At 37.2% G+C, this 19,949-nt stretch overlaps 1 protein-coding gene and 1 pseudogene across 3 annotated transcripts in view; one reads left to right on the top strand and one right to left on the bottom strand.

Moving 5' to 3' along the window:
- The window catches only part of BAAT (bile acid-CoA:amino acid N-acyltransferase), a 28,064-nt gene extending 16,570 nt beyond the window's left edge, over positions 1-11,494 (top strand). Inside the window, exons 2-5 of one of the 3 annotated variants that reach the window (XM_021927317.2) lie at positions 880-1,396; positions 3,569-3,771; positions 8,905-9,049; positions 9,209-11,494. In XM_021927317.2, coding sequence (XP_021783009.1) covers positions 931-1,396; positions 3,569-3,771; positions 8,905-9,049; positions 9,209-9,492 — 1,098 coding nt within the window. In that variant the 5' untranslated portion in view covers positions 880-930 and the 3' untranslated portion in view covers positions 9,493-11,494. Of the gene's footprint in view, positions 1-879; positions 1,397-3,568; positions 3,772-8,904 lie in introns of all 3 variants that reach the window. The other 2 variants (XM_003911436.5, XM_021927316.1) reach the window with 2 other exon arrangements.
- A 970-nt stretch (positions 11,495-12,464) lies between these two features.
- On the bottom strand, positions 12,465-18,837 carry LOC103878194 (annotated as a pseudogene).
- Positions 18,838-19,949: the final 1,112 nt, after the last annotated feature.

The following is a 19,949-nucleotide window of genomic DNA, read 5'->3' as shown; positions in this document are numbered from 1 at the left end:
TCCTTCTGGGTTGGTTTTTTTTTTTTTTTTTTTAACTTTTATTTTAGAATCAGGGGGTATATGTGCAGGATTGTGACATAGGTATATTGTGTGATGATGCTGAGGTTTGGGGTATGACTGAACCTGTCACTCTGGTATTAAGTAAAGTACCCAATAGGTAGTTTTTCAGCCCTTGCCACCATCCCTCTCTCCATCCTCTTGCAGTCCCCAGTGTCTACTGTTCCCATTGTCCATGTGTACCCAATGTTTAGCTCCCACTTATAAGTGAGAACATGAGGTATTTGGTTATCTGTTTCTGCATTAGTTCACTTAGGAAATGGCCTTTAGCTGCATCCATGTTGCTGCAAAGGATATGGTTTCATTTTTTCATGGCTGTATAGTATTCCTCTTCCATGATCCCTCTATTTTTTTATGTTCTGTTGCAGGTAAACTCTTGGATGCAAAGCATTCTGTTTCCAGGACTTGGGGAAGGGATTAGCGTGAAGTCAAATGTCTCATATATATAGACGTTCAATAAATAACCATGTTTTCAAATCCAAACCTCATTTTTATCCTCTGTTGTACTTGATTTTTTTAAAGGTTCTGTTTGACAGGTTGTGTTATCTTCCTAGATATATTGATACCATTCATGCATATTTTGGCTGCTGCTTCTTTAACGCTGGTTCATTATTGTTACAAAATTTGTCAGCTTGCTTACTGTCTTCTAGAAATTCGTTGAAAGCTCTCAGGTGTCTTGTACTAGAAGATTATATCAGGAAATTTCTAAAGAACTAGAGGGTTAGAACTGACTCCTAAGTGGCCTGAATGCTGATTCAATTCATCTTTCATCAACCTTTATCTCTACTTTATTTTACTGCTCCTCTTTCTTTATTTTTTGAGGTTTTGCTGAAGATATTCCTGAAGAATCATTCCAGGTGCCACACTAAAAAAATGATCCAGTTGACAGCTACCCCTGTGAGTGCACTTGTTGATGAGCCAGTGCATATCCAAGCTACAGGCCTGACTCCCTTTCAGATGGTGAGTTTTCAGGCATCACTGGAAGATGAAAGCGGAAACATGTTTTATTCTCAAGCCCACTATAGGGCCAATGAATTTGGTGAGGTGGACCTGAAGCATGCTTCTTCACTTGGAGGGGATTATATGGGAGTCCACCCCATGGGTCTCTTCTGGTCTCTGAAACCTGAAAAGCTATTAACAAGACTGTTGAAAAAAGATGTGATGAATAAGCCTTTCCAGGTCCAATTAAAACTTTACGACTTAGAGTTAATAGTGAACAATAAAGCTGCCAGTGCTCCAAAGGCCAGCCTGACTTTGGAGAGGTGGTATGTGGCACCTGGTGTCACACGAATTCAGGTTCGAGAAGGCCGCCTTCGAGGAGCTCTCTTTCTCCCTCCAGGTGAGTAGAATTACTCTGGTTATTGTTATTCTTGTTTTTCCACTTTAAATGCATTATCTCTCTAGAAATTTAACTTGAATATGGATAATACCTAGAGCACTGCTTCCTGCCTTACAATCAATGTTAACCTTGGGTCAGAACAAGAATGTGGTAATATTCCACTCCAGCTCAAGTTTCTTCTCAACAATTCTGAAGCTTGTCTAAGAATGTGACTACATATAGTTTATGGAGTCCCTACATTATGGACTTTACATAGCTTTGGATTTGCTAAATTTTTCTGGATTGAAGTCTGGCTATATGAAGACCCTCATCTTGATGTGATGGAAACCATATCCCAGATCCTTGTGCAGGCTCTGTTAGGTTGAGTTTCAATTTAGGCGTTGGTTATTACCTTGTTGCCACAACAAGCTGGAGATAAGATGGACTGAAAGATTGCAGCAAATATAGAGGATGCAAGAAATTTTGTACCCTGTAGCTTCATAAATATTACATATTTATAGATTATTCCATGAATCTAATAATATAGCATGCTTCCTAATGGCTATAAAACTTATCAGAACACTCATAGTTTCCCACAGAAATCTCCAAATACCGATAACTAAGTGGTTTAAACATCTTTTGGTACATTTCTCAGAGTTTATTGTGGGGCCAGATAAAGCAAAGTTAATTTCTCAGAAGAAAAGAAGCAATAAAAGCTTTCCTTTCCAAATTCACCATAACCCATGCACTTGCTCAGATAAATCTGAATTTTTTAAATACCCAGTAAATAGCATGTAGACCACTTTATTATGGGTAGTGATCAAGAATTAAATGGCACAAATTGCTGTACCTCTATTATCCCACCCCAGTTAAAAATCTGTTTATTGGTACAGGCCTTCCATCTTGGGATGATGTGCTGGTTTAGGGTGTGCTGTTTGGGAATCCTCTTGAACATTGCATGTGCTGGGTCTCCTGCTTCACGTGTGTTTTCTACAGGGGAAACAAAAGAGAGCTGAGTTGTGTGAGGTTATAAGGAGGTTGAGTCGGATCACAAATATTTCTTGACTGTAACATTCTTCCAAGATAAAAGACTCAGTACTTTTAAGTGTTTCCCCATTCTTGTCAATCAGATGGTAAAAACATCCTTATTCATTTATGCAAATGATAATTTAAAACTAAGATATATTCAACATCACTTTATTTCTTCTTTATTCATTGTAATTAATTATAGTAAGTTAAAAAAAATTCCCAATACTCCTTTAAATCAAGCCACTCATTTCAAACATGCATGGGATCAGTCTGTCTTAGTTAAAATCACTTATAAAAGAACAGAATATCCCCAATAAGTGCATCGTAAGTTTCTTTCAGTGTGTAGGCTCTGCTTTATTTTGGAAGAAAGCTGCCTATACGGAGTGAGTGTAGGATGATACTCTGACCGTCCCTACTTTTTACCATGTGTCAGCCTGCAGAAGATAAACATGGTGGTATTGAATAAAAGGGCTCATCATTGACATATGCTTAGGTGTAAGATTTCATCACTGTATAGTCAAATGAGTGTAGCAGAGCAGTGTTAAGTCAGGATTTTAGCTAATACAATCATTGCAAAAAATTTTTTTGAGCCATAGATTTCTTTGAGAACCAAATTAAATCTGTGGAACCTCTCGTAAGTAAAATTCATCTATAAGTGTGTGTGTATATATATATATATATATACACCATATTTTGCATATATTGTAATTTCAGGATCTCCATGGATTTCCTAAAACTTATCTGTATACTTCTTTATAGGTTAAGAAGCTCCAGCCTAATTTCTATGCCTTTCTTTACAACAAGAGTATAGAAACTACCATGAATTCCCATTTCCTGGGCTGCAGACAGTAAATATGTCAGTGAATGTAGTTCGTAGTCAAACATCTAGATATTGTATTCCATTGTATAGTCAATGGGCCTTAATTCTGCCCCAGGGAGAAGGCTAAAACTGTTGGAATCGTATTTGAAAATTTAAATGTTAATTTCAAAATTATATTTGAATATAATTTTGCATTTCTGCTTTGTCTTCTCATGCTTTTATTATCTTTATTTTATCTTTTCTTTTATTATCTTATAATTTGCATTTCTGCTTTGTATTTTCAAGTTTTTCTTATCTTTTCCACACCTTCTCTTCATGTATAATTCTGTTTTGTTATTTTTCAGGAGAGGGTCGCTTCCCAGGGGTGATTGATTTGTTTGGTGGTTTGGGTGGGCTGCTTGAATTTCGGGCCAGCCTCCTAGCCAGTCGTGGCTTTGCCTCCTTGGCCTTGGCTTACTTTAACTATGAAGACCTGCCCGCCAAACCAGAAGTAACAGATTTGGAATATTTTGAGGAGGCTGCCAACTTTCTCCTGAGACATCCGAAGGTAATTTTGCCTTTTCAGTAGGTTTGACTCCCTGGGGTTTTTTGTTTTTGTTAAGAGACAGGGTCTTGCTTTGTCACCCAGGCTGGAGTGCAGTGGCATGATCTGACACTTGGCCAGAAGCCAGTGCCTTTTGATACTACGATGGGCACAGGCTAACTTCCTATGCATTTTGTCTTTCTGAGCAAAAGACACTGGATGAGAAATAAATCATGTGAATTATAAATAACATGGGCATGAATAGAATTTCAAGTTCACTGAGAATCGTACTTGGAAGTTAAGAGAAGTCATAGGATATTATGGTTATTTTTTAAAAAGGGACTAGCTGGGTGTGATGGCTCAAGCCTGTAATTCTAGCACTCTGGGAGACCAAGATGGGAGGATTAATAGAGGCCAACAGTTCAAGACAAGCCTGGGCAACATAGCCAAACTCTTTCTCTATAAATACTAACAAAATAGCTGGGTGTGGTAGTGGGCACCTGTAGTCCCAGCTACTCAACAGGGGCTGAGGAGGAAAGATTGCTTGAGCCCGGGAGGTTGAGGCTGCAGTGAGCCATGTTCCTGCCACCGCACTCCAGCCTGGGTGACAAAGCGAGACTCTGTCTCAAAAAAAAAAAAAAAAAAAAGGATAATGCATGCAAAATACTTACATAGAACCTGGCAATACTAAGCGCTCAAAGATGAACAAATGTTAGACAAAACTTTCTATGATCTGACTTCATACTTCTTCAGCCTTATCTTATAGCTCTAATTATTAACTAGCTCTCATTTTTCTCATCACTATACTTAACTGGACAGATAATCTGTATTTCTTTGAGGAATGAGTCTGAATTTTTAGTTACTTGTGAGCCCTTACACATAACACTATAGTGCTTTCCAATCCATATGCCTTTTAAAATTTTAAAACATGTGCTTTGCTACTATGATATGGGATAGAGTTGTAGTTTATTAAACCTTGTTAATTGCCCAATATTTTTTCTTTCCTTTCCTTTTTTTTTTTTTTTTTTTGACAGAGTCTTGCTCTATCGCCTAGGGTAGAGGCAGTGGCACAATCTCAGCTCACTGCAACCTCCACCTCCCAGGTTAAAGTGATTTTCCTACCTCAGTCTCCTGAGTAGCTGGGACTATAAGTGTGCACCACCACACCTGACTACTTTTTGTATTTTTAGTAGAAACAGGGTTTTGCCATTTTGGGAAGGCTGGTCTCAAACTCCTGACCTCAAGTGATCCACCTGCCTTGGCCTCTAATTTTTCTTAATAAGAATTGAAATAAAATTAAATCTCCATACTACATGGTTTTTTATATAAGGATCACCAAAATATAATCAGGTTTGCAGAAATAAGCAACAATTACTGACAATCTACTGACACATTGAACATTTTAAATGGCTATTTTTGATGCATATAATGGAACTGCCCTTGAACTGTCAGTCAATATTATCATTGTGAGCCTTCTTCTTGGCTTAGATGAGAAGTGGAGAGGTTATGTGATTCTCTTTTTTCACTGTCTTTGCCTCGTTCCCCTTATATTTGCTACATGACTTTTTCATCACTGTCGTTGCCAATGTCACATAGATAGCTAGTTAATGATTAATCCAGGCCTGGAAACCAGATTTTTTCCCCCAGACTCTGAGAAATTCCATTAAACCTACTTCACATTGTCTCTTCTGCAGGATGATAGAACAGAGATCTTTCTTGCGGGTCATATTTCTCTACGTATTGATTTTAAGTAACTTCTAAGAACTCAAAATTTCTTGATCCCAAATTTTGTGGTAGAAATTGTAACAAGAGTTACTGTTTTGACAAGGGCCAGAAACATATTAAAAGGCCTGCACAGATTTGAGTCATGCTTTTTTGTTCATTCATGTTACACTTGCTTTTAGTTTATCTTCCATAGCCAAATCCATTCTGAGTTCCCATCTTTCCTTACCATAACTGTCACTCTCTATCTTTTATATTAAGCTATAGGACTGGGGCAGAAAGGTAGGTCAAAGGGTACAAAGTTTCTGTTAGACAAGAAGACTAAGATCTGGTTATCTATTGCACAGCATGGTGATTATAGTTAATAATAATATATTGTATATTTCCAAATTGCTAAAAGATTAGATTTTAAATGTTCTTACCACAAAGAAATGGTAAGTTTGTGAGGTAATGGATATGTTAATCAGCCTGATTTGTTCATTCCACCACGTACATATGCACTGAAATATCACATTGTGCCTCATAGATATGTATCATTATTATTTGTCAATTAAAAATAAAAATTAGGCCGGGCACAGTGGCTTATGCCTGTAATCCCAGCACTTTGGGAGGTCGAGGTGGGCAGATCACCTAACCAGGCAATTAACAAGGTTTAATAAACTCCAATTCTATCCCATATCATAGTAGTAGATCAGCCTGGCCAACATGGAGAAACCCCATCTCTACTAAAAATACAAAAATTTGCCGGGTGTGGTGGCGGGCGCCTGTAGTTCCAGCTTGGGAGGCTGAGGCAGGAGAATTGCTTGAACCTGAGAGGCGAAGGTTGCAGTGAGCTGAGATTGCACCACTGCACTCCAGCCTGGGCGACAGAATGAGACTCAGTCTCAAAAAATAAAAATAAATAATAAATTAAAATTAAAATTAAAAAAATACAGAATTTCAGAGCTTGAAAGGAACTTTTAATTGATTCAAGCCACCCCTCTTAAATATACAGGGTAGGAAATAAAGAGTATATATGACTCATTCCATTTGTTTACTTTTTTTCCCCTCTTACCCTAAGAATTTCTCACATTTTCATCAGCTTGTCATGAGTTGTATATTGATTCATGTGTTTCTAAGTAGTAGGGAAAATATCCCAAACATTGGTTTATAAAATGCCTGTAAAATATAGAAGATCAATTAAAATAAATACAGGAAGTCAACAAAGGTTTTAGAAAAGTGATGCTTCTCTCTGGGACTCTGTCCTTGCCAGGAGCCAGTGCTCAAGGAGAATCAGAGCTTTATTTTGTGGCACAAAGAACGATTTTCTTTAACTCCTCCTTAGAATTCCCAACCAAATTGGTAACTGGGAGCAATACATTCAATACTCAAAAATAACTCTTGAACATGTGGTTTCCTTTTCATTTTTACTGGTGTTACCTTAGTTCAGGACATTATAATTTCCTGCTTATATCAGTGCATTAAGCTATGGCTTTTCTGCCTCCATTTATGCAAGTCACAGTTGTAAAATGGGCCTTCCTAGAACACAACTATTTTACTCACTTGCTTAAGAGTCTCCCTATTTATTATAGGATAAAATTCAGGCTTCCTAGCATGTTAGACAAAACTTCCTAGGATCTGACTTCTGTGTACTTATTCAGTCTTATCTTATGCCTATCTTTAAAATTTGTCCTAATTCTCCTCCTTAGTTAGGGAAAAAAACTGAAGATGCTTAATCTATCTTTCAAAGCTATGCACCATAAAGTTAGTGTTTTCTGTTCCAGACTTATTATGTTATTTCCCACCTTATATTCTAAATTAAAATAATGAAGAACTACTTGTGGTTCCTCTAAATGCCTTGCTCTTCATTGCCTCTCAGTTTTCGCATGTGTTTCTCCCATGGTGAATACATTAGGAATGTTTTGGCTACATTTCCCAGAAAAGTGGCTGATGGTGGCTTAAACAACATCAACATAAGGCATCTTATTCTCTTACATAACAGATTTGGTGATAGATGGTTCAAACTTTGGCTTAGAAACTCAGTGTAGTTTTTGATCAAGGAGATTAGATTGACATTTCTGCCATTTTCTAGCCTTACTCTGAAGATCACAGAATGACTGGCAGTTTTAGGAATTAAGTCAACAGGCCAGTATACTAGTCTGAAAAGAATGATCATAAACATAGGCTTTCTCTTCATGATTCTGTGTCATTTTGCATGGCGGGGGAAAAAGTCCTTAGGTAGAATATGTTGGCCTTAGAAGAAAGGGAAATAGATTAGGATCCCTCAGAATTTATCCATTGGGGCTGGATATATTGCTACACCACACAAAATCAAGGTCATATTAGCTTTGAAATTGTGGAGAATGGCTCCGGTGTAGGCAACTAACAGTGTCTGCTATACTCAGCATAGAATACCATTCCTTCTTGTTGACTTTATTTTTATTTTTATTTCTTGAGACAGGGTCTCACTCTATTGCCCAGGCTGGGGTACACTAGCACAATCATGGCTCACTAAAGCCTTGAACTCCTGGGCTCAAGTGATCCTCCTACCTCAACCTCCTGAGTAGCTGGGCCTACAGGCTCACACCACCATATCCAACTAATTTTTTTAGTTTTGTAGAGATGGGGTCTCACTATGTTGCCCAGGCTTGGCTTTCATTTTTTGATATGAAGACTCATTTTGTTTTGTAGCCCATTTCCTCTGAGAGCCTTTCTTTGATCCTGCCTTTATTCCCTGCTAATCTGGGTTGGCAGTCTAGCCTATATGCAGTCTTATATCATAGAATTTATGAGGCTCCAATCATGTGTTGTGTTTCTTTTTTCCTCCTGTCTCTTCATCTGGCAGTGAGTTCCTTAATGACAAGAGATTGTTAGTTTTCTGTCTGTGACTCCCAGTGCTTGCCTTAGGGTAGAAGATTTAAGGATGCTTATTTGATGACTGACAATGAGGGAGGAAGCTGAGCCAAGCCTCCTTTATGACATTTTTCTCTACAATGAGAAAACTTTTGGAAAAACCAAAGCAAATCTAGAATCCTCTGTTCAACTCTATCCTATGATCTCACTTTCTTTCTCAGTCTCTTCCTACAAGGTGCCCTTTCCTCTGAAGGGAGCTCAGAACTGTGCAAGAAAGTTTACCAATCATCTACACCCTGACCCACATTATTCACAATGGCCACCTGCCATTTCTTATGACATTTGTATTTCTTTAGGGCATTTTAAACTCAGAACCTAACACAATGCTGAATCCATAATATACAGTCAGTAAAGCTTGACATATTTTTGGAGTATTTCTTTTGAATACATATTATATATTCCAGAAATCTATATCTAGGGATGTGGGTAGGATTAATACTTACTTTGTTCTCATTAGCCATTGAAGTTCTTTGGTTGTTTGATATTGTGGAGTTTTCCTAAATGAAGGATAGAATAATTTCTCATTTCTATTATTTTTTTCAGGTCTTTGGCCCAGGCGTTGGGGTAGTCTCTGTATGTCAAGGAGTACAGATTGGACTATCTATGGCTGTTAACCTAAAGCAAGTCACAGCCACGGTACTTATTAATGGAACCAACTTTCCTTTTGGCATTCCACAGGTGTATCGTGGTAAGATCTATCAGCCCTTTCCCTATTCTGCACAATTAATATCCACCAGTGCCTTGGGGTTACTAGAGCTCTATCGCATTTATGAGACAACTGAAGTTGGGGCCAGTCAATATTTATTTCCTGTTGAAGAGGCCCAGGGGCATTTCCTCTTCATCGTAGGAGAAGGCGATAAGATTATCAACAGCAAAGCACATGCTGAACAAGCCATAGGACAGCTGAGGAGACATGGGAAGAACAACTGGACCCTGCTCTCTTACCCTGGGGCAGGCCACCTGATAGAACCTCCCTATTCTCCTCTGTGCTGTGCCTCAATGACCCGCGATTTGAAGTTACACTGGGGAGGAGAAGTGATCCCACATGCAGCCGCACAGGAACATGCTTGGAAGGAGATCCAGAGATTTCTCAGGAAGCACCTCATTCCAGATATGACCAGTCCACTCTAAGAAGACTAGATATTCCTAGAAAATAAAGAAGCAAATCTCTTTACCAGGACCTTCTCTCAATTTTCATGGCGGAATGTCTCCCCCAACTGCTATATACATTTTGTATTAATTTTAATGATTAAAAAGAGCATAGGGTAAAAACCTGATATTTCACTTATACTGCATAACAAGCTACCAAACTGGACATGGTGGATAAATCATAAAACAAATCATTTTACTTATTATTTACATGACTTTTCTTTCCATCAGGTCTTCTAAATAGGACTGAGGTATAGTACACTGGCAAAAATAAGAAAAGGCAAACAAGAATAGCACCAAAGTAACAGATACCTAAAACCAAATACCATGTCAGAACACACTATATAGTAAGAATTCATCGGATTAGAGCTGCAGGAGAAAGGTAATACTAAATTATAATCATTTTAGTGATATTTTTCAACTTCACCACAATAACTTTGCAACATCATTTTTCATTTGTGGGGTAGTAAAATTCATGTCAAAAAGGAAAGAAGGAATGGAGGAAGTCAGTTAGTTCATTGCAATAAATTACTTCTTCAGTTCTTAAAAACATGCCCACTGGCACATAATTGAGACATAATAACTAAGACTAGAAGAGACTTGGTTTAAGTTATGAAGCAAATTAAAATGGAAAAGACAAGAAAATAGAACCAATGAGGTTGAAAATGCCCCTTACTGAAAATCTGTATTAAAAATAAAATTAATAAAGCAAAAAATAAATATAGAAACACAACTCTGCTAGTACAGGCTAACCTGGGGAGTTTGATGAACTGAGTGATTGGGTCAACTGTCACTGTACTTCCATAATGAATTTCTTCAGTCATGTTAGAGTAGCACATGAATGTGAGCTCTATTAGGACAGGTACTATATTTCCATAAGACCCAAATAGTTACTGTACATCCCATAAGTAAAAAATACTTTAGTTTGATAACCAACAAAATATATGAAGACTCCATGTAATTCAACCACATGATTGTTGTACAGTCCTTTGCAAATATTAAAACATTTTTTTGCTATAAGGCTTTGATCGTACAGTTCTCTAGCAACATAACTACCATCTAGCATGTACCACATTGTGCAAGCCTTTAAGTTCAACAATCCAAACTGTCAATTTGTATTTTGTACAAATGCAGTATCCTTGAGGAATATAGTGTGTCAGTTAAATATCTAGAGACATACAAACATCTGCTAATTCATCTCACTGCGATGGGTCATTCTGATCTCCATCATCAACCCGCTTTTCATCAGCTTCTCCTACTTCATTCTCCTCATAGTCTTTATCATGAGGGATTCTGTATCCTGTCTCTCATCTATACTTTCTTGCCTTCCTGGCTGTGATTTATTTGTACAGCCTACACAAAAACCATAGGGTCAAGATCCATGTCTTACTCCAACACTGGCTGCTAACATGATCTTCTTACATACCATACATTTGCATTTTTATCCTTCTTATGCACCAAGAAATGTTTTCTTCCATGTTTTCTTCAAGTGTAAAAAATCACAGCTAAATGACCTCACTCATGTATGAATAAGCAAGTGCCTTTTTAGTGTTGCATTTGGCTGCATAGCTACAATGATGGCATTTTAACTTATTCATGATTAGAGATGATGATATGGTTTGGATATTTGTTGTGCCCAAATTTCATACTGAAATGTAATCCCCAGTGTTGGAGATGAGGCCTGCTGCGAGATGTTTGGGTCATGGGGGTGAACCCTCATGGCTTGATATTGTCCTCATGAGAGTATGATAGTGAGTGAGTTCTCAAGAGATCTGACGGTTTAAAAGTGTATGGCACCTCCTCCCTGCCCTCACACTCTTTCTTGCCTCCTCTCTCACCATGTGAGGTGCCTCCTCGCCGTTCACCTGCTGCCATGATTGTAAACTTCCTGAGGCCTCCCCAGAAGCCAAGCAGATGCAAGCATCATGCTTCTGTAAAGCCTGCAGGACCATGATCCAATTAAATATCTTTTCTTTATAAATTACCCAGTCTCAGGTATTTCTCTATAGCAACACAAGAACAACCTAACACGAATGATTTACCATTTTCCCAAGTTTCTTGTTTTGGCCAAGATTCTAGCAATAATCCATATTTGAAATCATTTGAAGGACCTGGTATCAATTGATACTTGAAATCATTTGAAGTATCTGGTATCAACTCATACTTGAAGTCACTTGAAGTGCCAGGTGTCAAACCACACTTATCATAAAATCATGTGAAGTTCTAATATCACCTCCATCTTGATCAGACCCAGCTTCAGCTAATACGTTCTTATCATCATCCAGCCCTGAAAGTAGAGCAACATCCAAATCTGGTTCTTCCAAGGTTTCTACTCAAATATGAGTAGCGTATTTTCCCCTGAAAAGGCAATAGGTGGCTGCATCATTGAGTAATCTTCCAAATTTGTTTCATTATTAGATGATGTATTATAAATAAATCTCTTTGTAGTTTGGTTTTTCCTCCGTGTTTCCCAGTTTCTTGAATTCCCTGGGAGCCCATATTATTCCCAGCAAACACTTGTTTGACCTTTGGATTTGTTTTCAGCCATTTCAGGAGATGCATTCTGGACCCAGCTATTGTCATTCACTTGGTAGTTTTCTGTTTGGCCCTTGTTGACATTACAGCCATCATTTTCAATTTTTATATTACTTGCCAAATTGGTAAGATTTAATGTTTCCCCCAAATTGGCAATTTTTTGATCCCATGATGAAGACAGACCATCTCTATTAACTGAGGTTTGTTTGTTTGTTTGTTTGTTTGTTTTTTAGACAGTCTTGCCTGTCACCCAGGCTAGAGGGTAGAGGCAGGATCCTGGCTCACTGCAACTTCTGTTTCCCAGATTCAAGCAATTCTCATGCCTCCTGAGTAGCTGGGATTACAGGCATGAGCCACCCCCCTTGGCTAATTTTGTATTTTCAGTAGAGACAGGGTTTTGCCATGTATGCCAGGCAGATCTTGAACTCCTGGCCTCAAGTGATTCATGTACATTGGCCTCCCACAGTGCTGGGATTACAGGCATGAGCCATTATGCCCAGCCTGGTTTTCTATTATTATAGTCCACAACTGCAGACCCTGGAACTTCTGATTTAATGCTTATATTTAATCTTTAATAAATTTAGGCATCTTTAATAAAATTTCAGCAAGTTTGAAATTTCACTTGTTTGAAGATAGGTCACTATCATTATTCTGGCTTGTGAGCACCAGGTTACCATAATATAAGAAGTCCACAAAGACTGAAAAATTTTGACTGCAGCAATATCTAAGTGGGTAGTATTATTTTGGTTAGGGCTTTCTTAGCTTTTAACGCTATATAAAGTCTTAAAGAAATGGCTGCCAGCAACCAGGATGTTCTTAGGAGCCTTACAGATTTTCCGCTTACTAGAGCACTGACACCACAAAGGATACCTTTCTTTTTTAGTTCATTTTGTTGTCACAGAAGTTGACAGCAGTATCATTTCTCATTTGGTCTACTAGTAAAGTCATAGTACCCCTCCTCTGATGGTATTGCTGACTCCTCGGCATTATCTCCAGGGAGTTTGTACTCAACAGAGATGTGGTACCACAGAAGGGTTTTCTTGTTGTTATGGGTCCCCCAAGAAAGCTCATCATGCCCCACTTGGGGATGGTTCAGACTTCCATCATCCATGGGGGTCATTTGGCACCAACCTCAAGATATAAAGCCAGTATCCTTGGAATATTGCAGCAAGGGAATGTGCTTGAGCTACAAGGTCTTCAAGGAGCACTGCAGCTTCTTCACTAGAGACTTGGACTGCATGAGCAGGAAGTTCTGAACAGTCTCTCCTTCACCAGCTCCTACACTACTGCCCTTCACAGAGGAATGTCTTTGATCTTTTACTGTAAGAAGGAAGTCACAGCAAGAGAAGACCAAGAGGACTGAGAATGGTCGCCTTCACTTTAAAAGGGAAAAATCGTTTCCTCTTAACCCAATATCATACACTGAGAGTCCCATATTTGTAGAAATGAACTTAGAGTTCTACCTGACCTAAAATATTCCAGTTTGCAATCACAGCAATACGTTAGGGAAAAAAAGCTACCACCAATAAACTACAGAATGCCCTGGCTCATAAAACAGACATGAAATGAATCAGAGGTTGACGTTTGTTGAGGTCCTAAAGCTCAAATTAAATATGCTTAGATCTCTCATATTTTAAAATAGTAATGCAATTGTTATTGGAAAACTAGATCTGGGAAAAGAATCTATTAGTTTAAGGCAATATGGAAGTTGATATGGATATAAGATCATAGAATGGGTCTACAATCAATAATTCAGCAAAAGCTAATAAAATTAAATAAACTTATTTTTGCACTTAAAAATGTCCAACATTTTGGCATTCTCAGCAATGAGAAAGGAACCATATGAAATTCACAGAATTGCATCTTAGGGACACAGCTATGATGAGGGGATTGTGTGTCTCTAGATTAGGGGCTGGCAAACTCTTTCTGTAAAGTATTAGATAGCAAATATTTTCAGTATTGCAAGCCATAAGGTCCCTGTTACCATTACTCAGCTCTGCCATGATAGCACAGCAACACCTATGGATAGTGTGTAATGAATGACCATCTGTGTTTCAATTAAACTTAATTTATGGACACTAAAATTTGCATATAGTCTCTGCATCACAAAATAGTAATTTTCTTTTTATTTTTTCTCCAAGTATTTACAAATGTAAAAACCATTCTTAACCCACAAGCAGTACAAAAATAGGCTGTAGGTTATTTGGCTTGCAGGACATAATTTTATGGTCCTGGGCATAGTGAAATCCAAATAACTTTGTCCAAGGTCAACTTTGAGGGGTTTTCTCTAAGGGGCAAGTCACAGCCCAAATATTTCTGAGCAACTAAATTGCAATGTATGGAAGTGGAAGGTGATTGGTGGATAATTAAGGTGAAGATGGATGACTAGAAATATATTTTGAATCGTTTTGTAGGTAGGTGGGGAGCCAGTGAAAAATTAGAGTAGTGGAAGTAACTTGAGGACACTTTGGTTGTGTGTGCCTAAACTCTTTTCCTTCTATCTGCTTTCTGATACTCCCTCTGTTTAGAGTAAAATCATTCCATTTGGTTGAGTGAGACTAATAGCCTCCCTCCTCTCTCAGTTATATAAGTGGTCATATTTCATAGACCCACTCAATAGGAACATCTCCTTTGACTATATGAGTAATAATCATGTAATGGCTAACACCTGCCGTCCAAAGTTACATAATAGTTGTAATAATGGGTGTAATTTTATTTCCTGTTTTGGACTTTAGGAGGAATGTTTTTGCCTATATAGTATGATGTTGGTGTTTGGCCTCATGTATGTCACTTGATTTATAGTCTATGAAAAAATTTTTTAAACTAAGAATTTTTGAATTGTTTTTCAAGTGTCTTTTTATCATCATCAGAAATAATTTTATGTTTTTTCTCTGGATAGCTAAATGGAATAAATTATTTTTTAGTATTTAGTCATCTTTGCATTTGAGAAAGGCAACTCATTTGGTCATGAGGTATTCTTAATTAACATTAATAAATGGGATTAAACTGTGGTTTCCTTTTTCATGATATTTTTGGGTTAGATATTATACCAATGTACTTCTTTCATAAACAGAATCTTAAAAAAATTCTTTTTAAATATAATAGTTTAATTACAATAAAAATTATCTTCTTTTTAGAAAGTTTAGTAGTACAATCCTGAATATGTAATTATTCCTGGTAATTTTTTAAAAGACAACCTGGATTTTTATTGATATCTAGTATAATATATTTTTTTCTATATTATAGTGGATATTTCCAGTCCAAACCAGTTCTTTATATTTTTTAGACTTTCACATACCAGGAAAATTAAAAAAAAGATTTAAAATTAAATTACATAATAAAATCTTTAAAAAAAATCCTTAATCTGGCATATTAATGTTGCCAGAGTTAAAATAGAAAAGGACATGACCTGACACTTTTCAAAAGAAGACATACATATGGCCAACAAGCATATAAAAAGAAGTTCAACATCACTGATCATTAGAGAAATGCAAATCAGAACCACAATGAGATACTATCTTATACCAGTCAGAATGGCTACTATTAAAAAGTCAAAAAATAACAGATGCTGGTGAGGTTGCAGAGAAAAGGGAATGCTTATACACTGTTGGTGGGAGTATAAAATTCAACCATTGTGGAAAGCAGTGTGGAAATTCCTCAAGGAGCTAAAAATACAACTACCACTTGACCTAGCAATCCCATTACTAGGATTCCATTACCAAAGGAACAGAAACTGTTCTATCATAAAGATACATGCATGCATATGCTCATTGCAGCACTATTCACAATAGCAAAGACATGGAATCATCCTAAATGCCCACCAATGGTAGACTGAATAAAGAAAATGTGGTACATATACACAATGGAATACTACGCAGCCGCAAGAAAAGAACAAGATTGTGTTCTTTGCAGGAACACGGATTGAGTTGGAATAAACTAACAAAGGAACAGAAAACCAAATACTGTATGTTTTCCCTTATATGTGGGAGCTAAATGATGAGAACACATGGACACAAAGCGGTGAACAACAGACACTGGGGCCTATTTGAGAGTGGAGGGTGGGAGGAAGGAGAGGAACAGAAAAAGTAGCTATTGGGTACTATGCTTAGTACATGGGTGACAAAATAATCTGTACAATAAATCCCTGTCACATGAGTTTCTCTGTATAACAAACTTGAACACTTACCCTTGAATCTAAAATAAAAATAAAAAAATTTAAGCAAGAAAAGGAATCCATGTAAATTTTTGCTTAATTAAAAAATATGAACAAAACTTTGTAAAAGATACTGACTTTTTTATTGTGATAAAATAGATACAACATAAAATAGACATAAAATTTTTAGTTGTATAATATATATGCTGTATAGTGGCATTAAGTACATTCACATTGATATGCTATCATTACAACTGCCTATCTCCAGAACTTTTTCATCTTTCCAAACTAAAACTTTATATTCATTAAACAATAATATTTTCCCCTTATCCTAGTTCCTGGAAAACACCTTTTTATTTTCTGTTTTTGTGAATTTATTCTAAGTTCCTCATATAAGTAAAATCCTTACTTGCCCTTTTGTGTCTGACTTATTTCACTTAATGTAATGCCTTCAAAGTTTATCCATTTTGTAGCATGTGTCAGAAATTTCTTTTCTTTTCTTTTTTACAGCTGAATGATATTCCATTGCATGTGTATATACCCATCATTTTATTTAGTCATTCATCTGTTGATGGACATTTGGGTTTTTTCTACCTTTTGACTATTTTGAATAATACTGCTATGAACATTGGTATATAAAGATGTGTTTAAGCCCTGCTTTTCAATACTTTTGGATATATACCCAAAGTGGAATTACTGGATCGCATGGTAATTCTATGTTTGACTTTTTGGTGGACCATCTTACTGTTTTTCGTAATGGCTCCACCATTTACATTTCCAACAGCAATACACAAGGGTTCCAATTTCTCTGCATTCTCATCAACACTTGTTTTTTTCTTTTCTTTTTTCTTTTTTTGATAATAGCCATTGTGTTGGGGCATGCCTTAGGTGGCTTTATTCAGCCAAGGTAATCCTTGAAGATGGCTGACAGCTGAGCGCTGTTTCCCAGCAGTGCTTTCAACAGCTGGATTAAAAATCCTTGATTTCTGAAGGAGGATTTCAGTACAGCATCAGTGTGTCCACCATAATGGCTTACTGAGTTCTGCCACTTATGGGTTCCACTCTCTATTTCTGACAGTTCTCTTTCTGCCTCGCCTGGAGATTGATTTCCTCACAGATGCTTCCTCTTCTCATAGTGCTGTCTCTTTCTGGGAGTGGATATTTGCAATTTGTTAGATTTATCTGTCTTCTAGTTTCACCGAAAGTGTGCCTTTTTTTGTAACTCTGGTTTTTAGGAAGAGCGGGGTAATTTAGAACTAAGCTGCCACAATATTCCTATTAGAGCTAAAAGTCAGGAAAATTCTTATAATTATCTTTGATTTTTTTCTACTCTTTCAAATGACTCTTCACAATAGATTGTTTTCAGAAACTTCTGATGAAATTTGGTAATTCAAAAGATAAAAAGAATCCAATATATTATGATTAAGGCATTCGTTCACCTTGCTAGATTTACAATGGCCATACTCATGTTGTCTTGTATGGAGAACACTGATATACATTTGATTTATAAGTATAAATTCAGGTTGTTCAAATAAGTAGATCAATTTGCATTATATGTTAATTTGCATGTCCAGTCCAAGTCATGAATACTGTTGTAGAGATGAACAATTTCATCACCTCTTTCAAGTTTTTGTTCAAGTCTTGAATTATTATTATCTTTTTTAGAGGAGGACAACACATTTAGTTTTATTTCAATAAAATCACAATGCTTTCTTTTCCAACTGCAGCAAAGTGCATATAAAATTTTCTGTTACAGATCCACTTTTAAAAGTTTTCCTATTACATTGAAGCAAGCCTTTTTTTCCAAACAGGGGAAGAATCCCAAATTCTTCCTCAAATAAAAATACATTACAATCAATGGTAAATACATAAAATTACAGTAAGCCAGACACTTAAAAGGACAGCCAAGAAGTCTTCCAGCACTTTATTAGAAAGAATGTAGACATAAAAAAAAATCTCTACTGTCATTAACATAAATTGAGGTTTTCAGCCTTGGTACAAGCAGAATAATTTTTAAAAAGGAAATTAAAAATCCAAAGTGCACTAACATTTTTTTCACTCACTTGCCATACTTCCAGTGCAAATATAAATCTGGTCTAAAGCTGCAGACTCTCAAGCCACAATGTACGGCTTCCTTCATCCTCCATGCTAAGAGAATTAAAAGCTTATGGGCCAAACAATACCAAATGTACAGGTTTCAGAAACCATCTAAGTTAAGTCATTTACTAGTTTTAGCTAAGACAAATCTGGCACACTGACATGTGATCACTTACATACAATAGTGTGAAGTGAAGTTTTTGAACACTAAATGTTAGTAGTATAGCTTGATACCCTAGGAGTGACCAGTGCTCCTGGAGGCAGCTGATACATACCTTGCACCTGATTGGGGTGACTATAGGGCCGGTTGAAGGATATGAGGAGGATGAACAGTTTCTGAGGAAGATGCACGATGTGCTGCTGGATGTGTTGGAGGCACCCTGCAATGCCCAGAGTCTGGACATGTGTTCTGCCTCAGCCACAGGATTCCCAACATGCTGTGAATGATGAGGAAACTGAGTTGATTGTGCCAAGCGCCGGTTTTCCTTCTTATGATCGTGTGTATTTTTGTTGATGTATATCCCGTTTCCTAATTCTGCCATGTGTATCCCCAACCCTTGGCCCAATGGCACACCAAACACACCGTGTTCTTGAGCTCGATAGTATATGTTTTTTCTCATTAAAGGTTCAAACAAATAAAAAAAGTAAATAAAAAAATAAAAATAAAAACAGGTTGAAGGGAGGTGCCTTGCCACCTTCACCATGTGAGGATGCAGAAACAAGATGCTATCTATGGAGCAGAGAATAGCCCTTACCAGAGACCATATCTGCTAGTTCCTTGATCTTAGACCTCTCAGACTCCAGAACTGTGAGAAACACATTTCTATTGTAAATTACCCAGTCTAAGGTATTTTGTTACAGCAGCAGAGACCGACAAAGACAGAAATAGGCACAGAGAGATAGGGTGATGTGTTCATAGCAAAACCTAAAAATGTGAAAGCAGCTTTGGAACTGAATAATAAATAAAGGATGGAAAGAATTACAGGTCCACTGCCATGAAAGGAGCCTTAGAGGCAACTCAGGCGAGGGCTCAGAAGAAGGTGAGGTTGAAGAAGCTGTAGAAATAGCCTCCATCTTCTTAGAGATTACTAAGTGGTTGTGATCAAAATGTTTATATTATCGAAATACAGATGGTAAAGGCCATTCTGATGAAATCTCAGAAGGAAATGAAGGACATGTTATTGGCAACTGAAGATGAGATGATCTCTGTTACAAAGGAGCAAATAACTTGGCCAAATTATGTTCATGTTCTAGAAGAAATCTCTAAGCAAAATGTTGAGGATTTTGACTACTTATAATAAAATGTGGAAGCAGAACTTAAAGATTTGGAAAATTATCAGCCTGGTCGTACTGTATAGAATGGAAAGGTGTATTCAAGAGAGAATACCAAAGGTGTGGCTAAGTAACCATTTGATAAGGAGATTAGTACGGCGAGCCAGAAATCAGGTGCTATTTATCACGATAATGAAAGAATGACCCCAAAGGCCTTTCAGTGTTTATTTGTGCTGTCCTTCCAATCATAGGCAGAGTGCCAAGGCTGGGGGCAGCATATCTATATCAAAAGAGGAAGCTTGGGCACCTGTAGGACCTTAGCACCAGGTGGCCTCAAATCTCCACTTCCTACATTCTGATGCAGTGCTCCTCAGCTGCCCCA

The sequence above is a fragment of the Papio anubis genome, chromosome 13 (genome assembly GCF_008728515.1).
Source record: "Papio anubis isolate 15944 chromosome 13, Panubis1.0, whole genome shotgun sequence".
Lineage (NCBI taxonomy): Eukaryota > Metazoa > Chordata > Mammalia > Primates > Cercopithecidae > Papio > Papio anubis.
The sequence above is the reverse complement of the archived record's forward strand: the minus strand, read 5'-3'. Positions and strand labels throughout refer to the sequence as shown.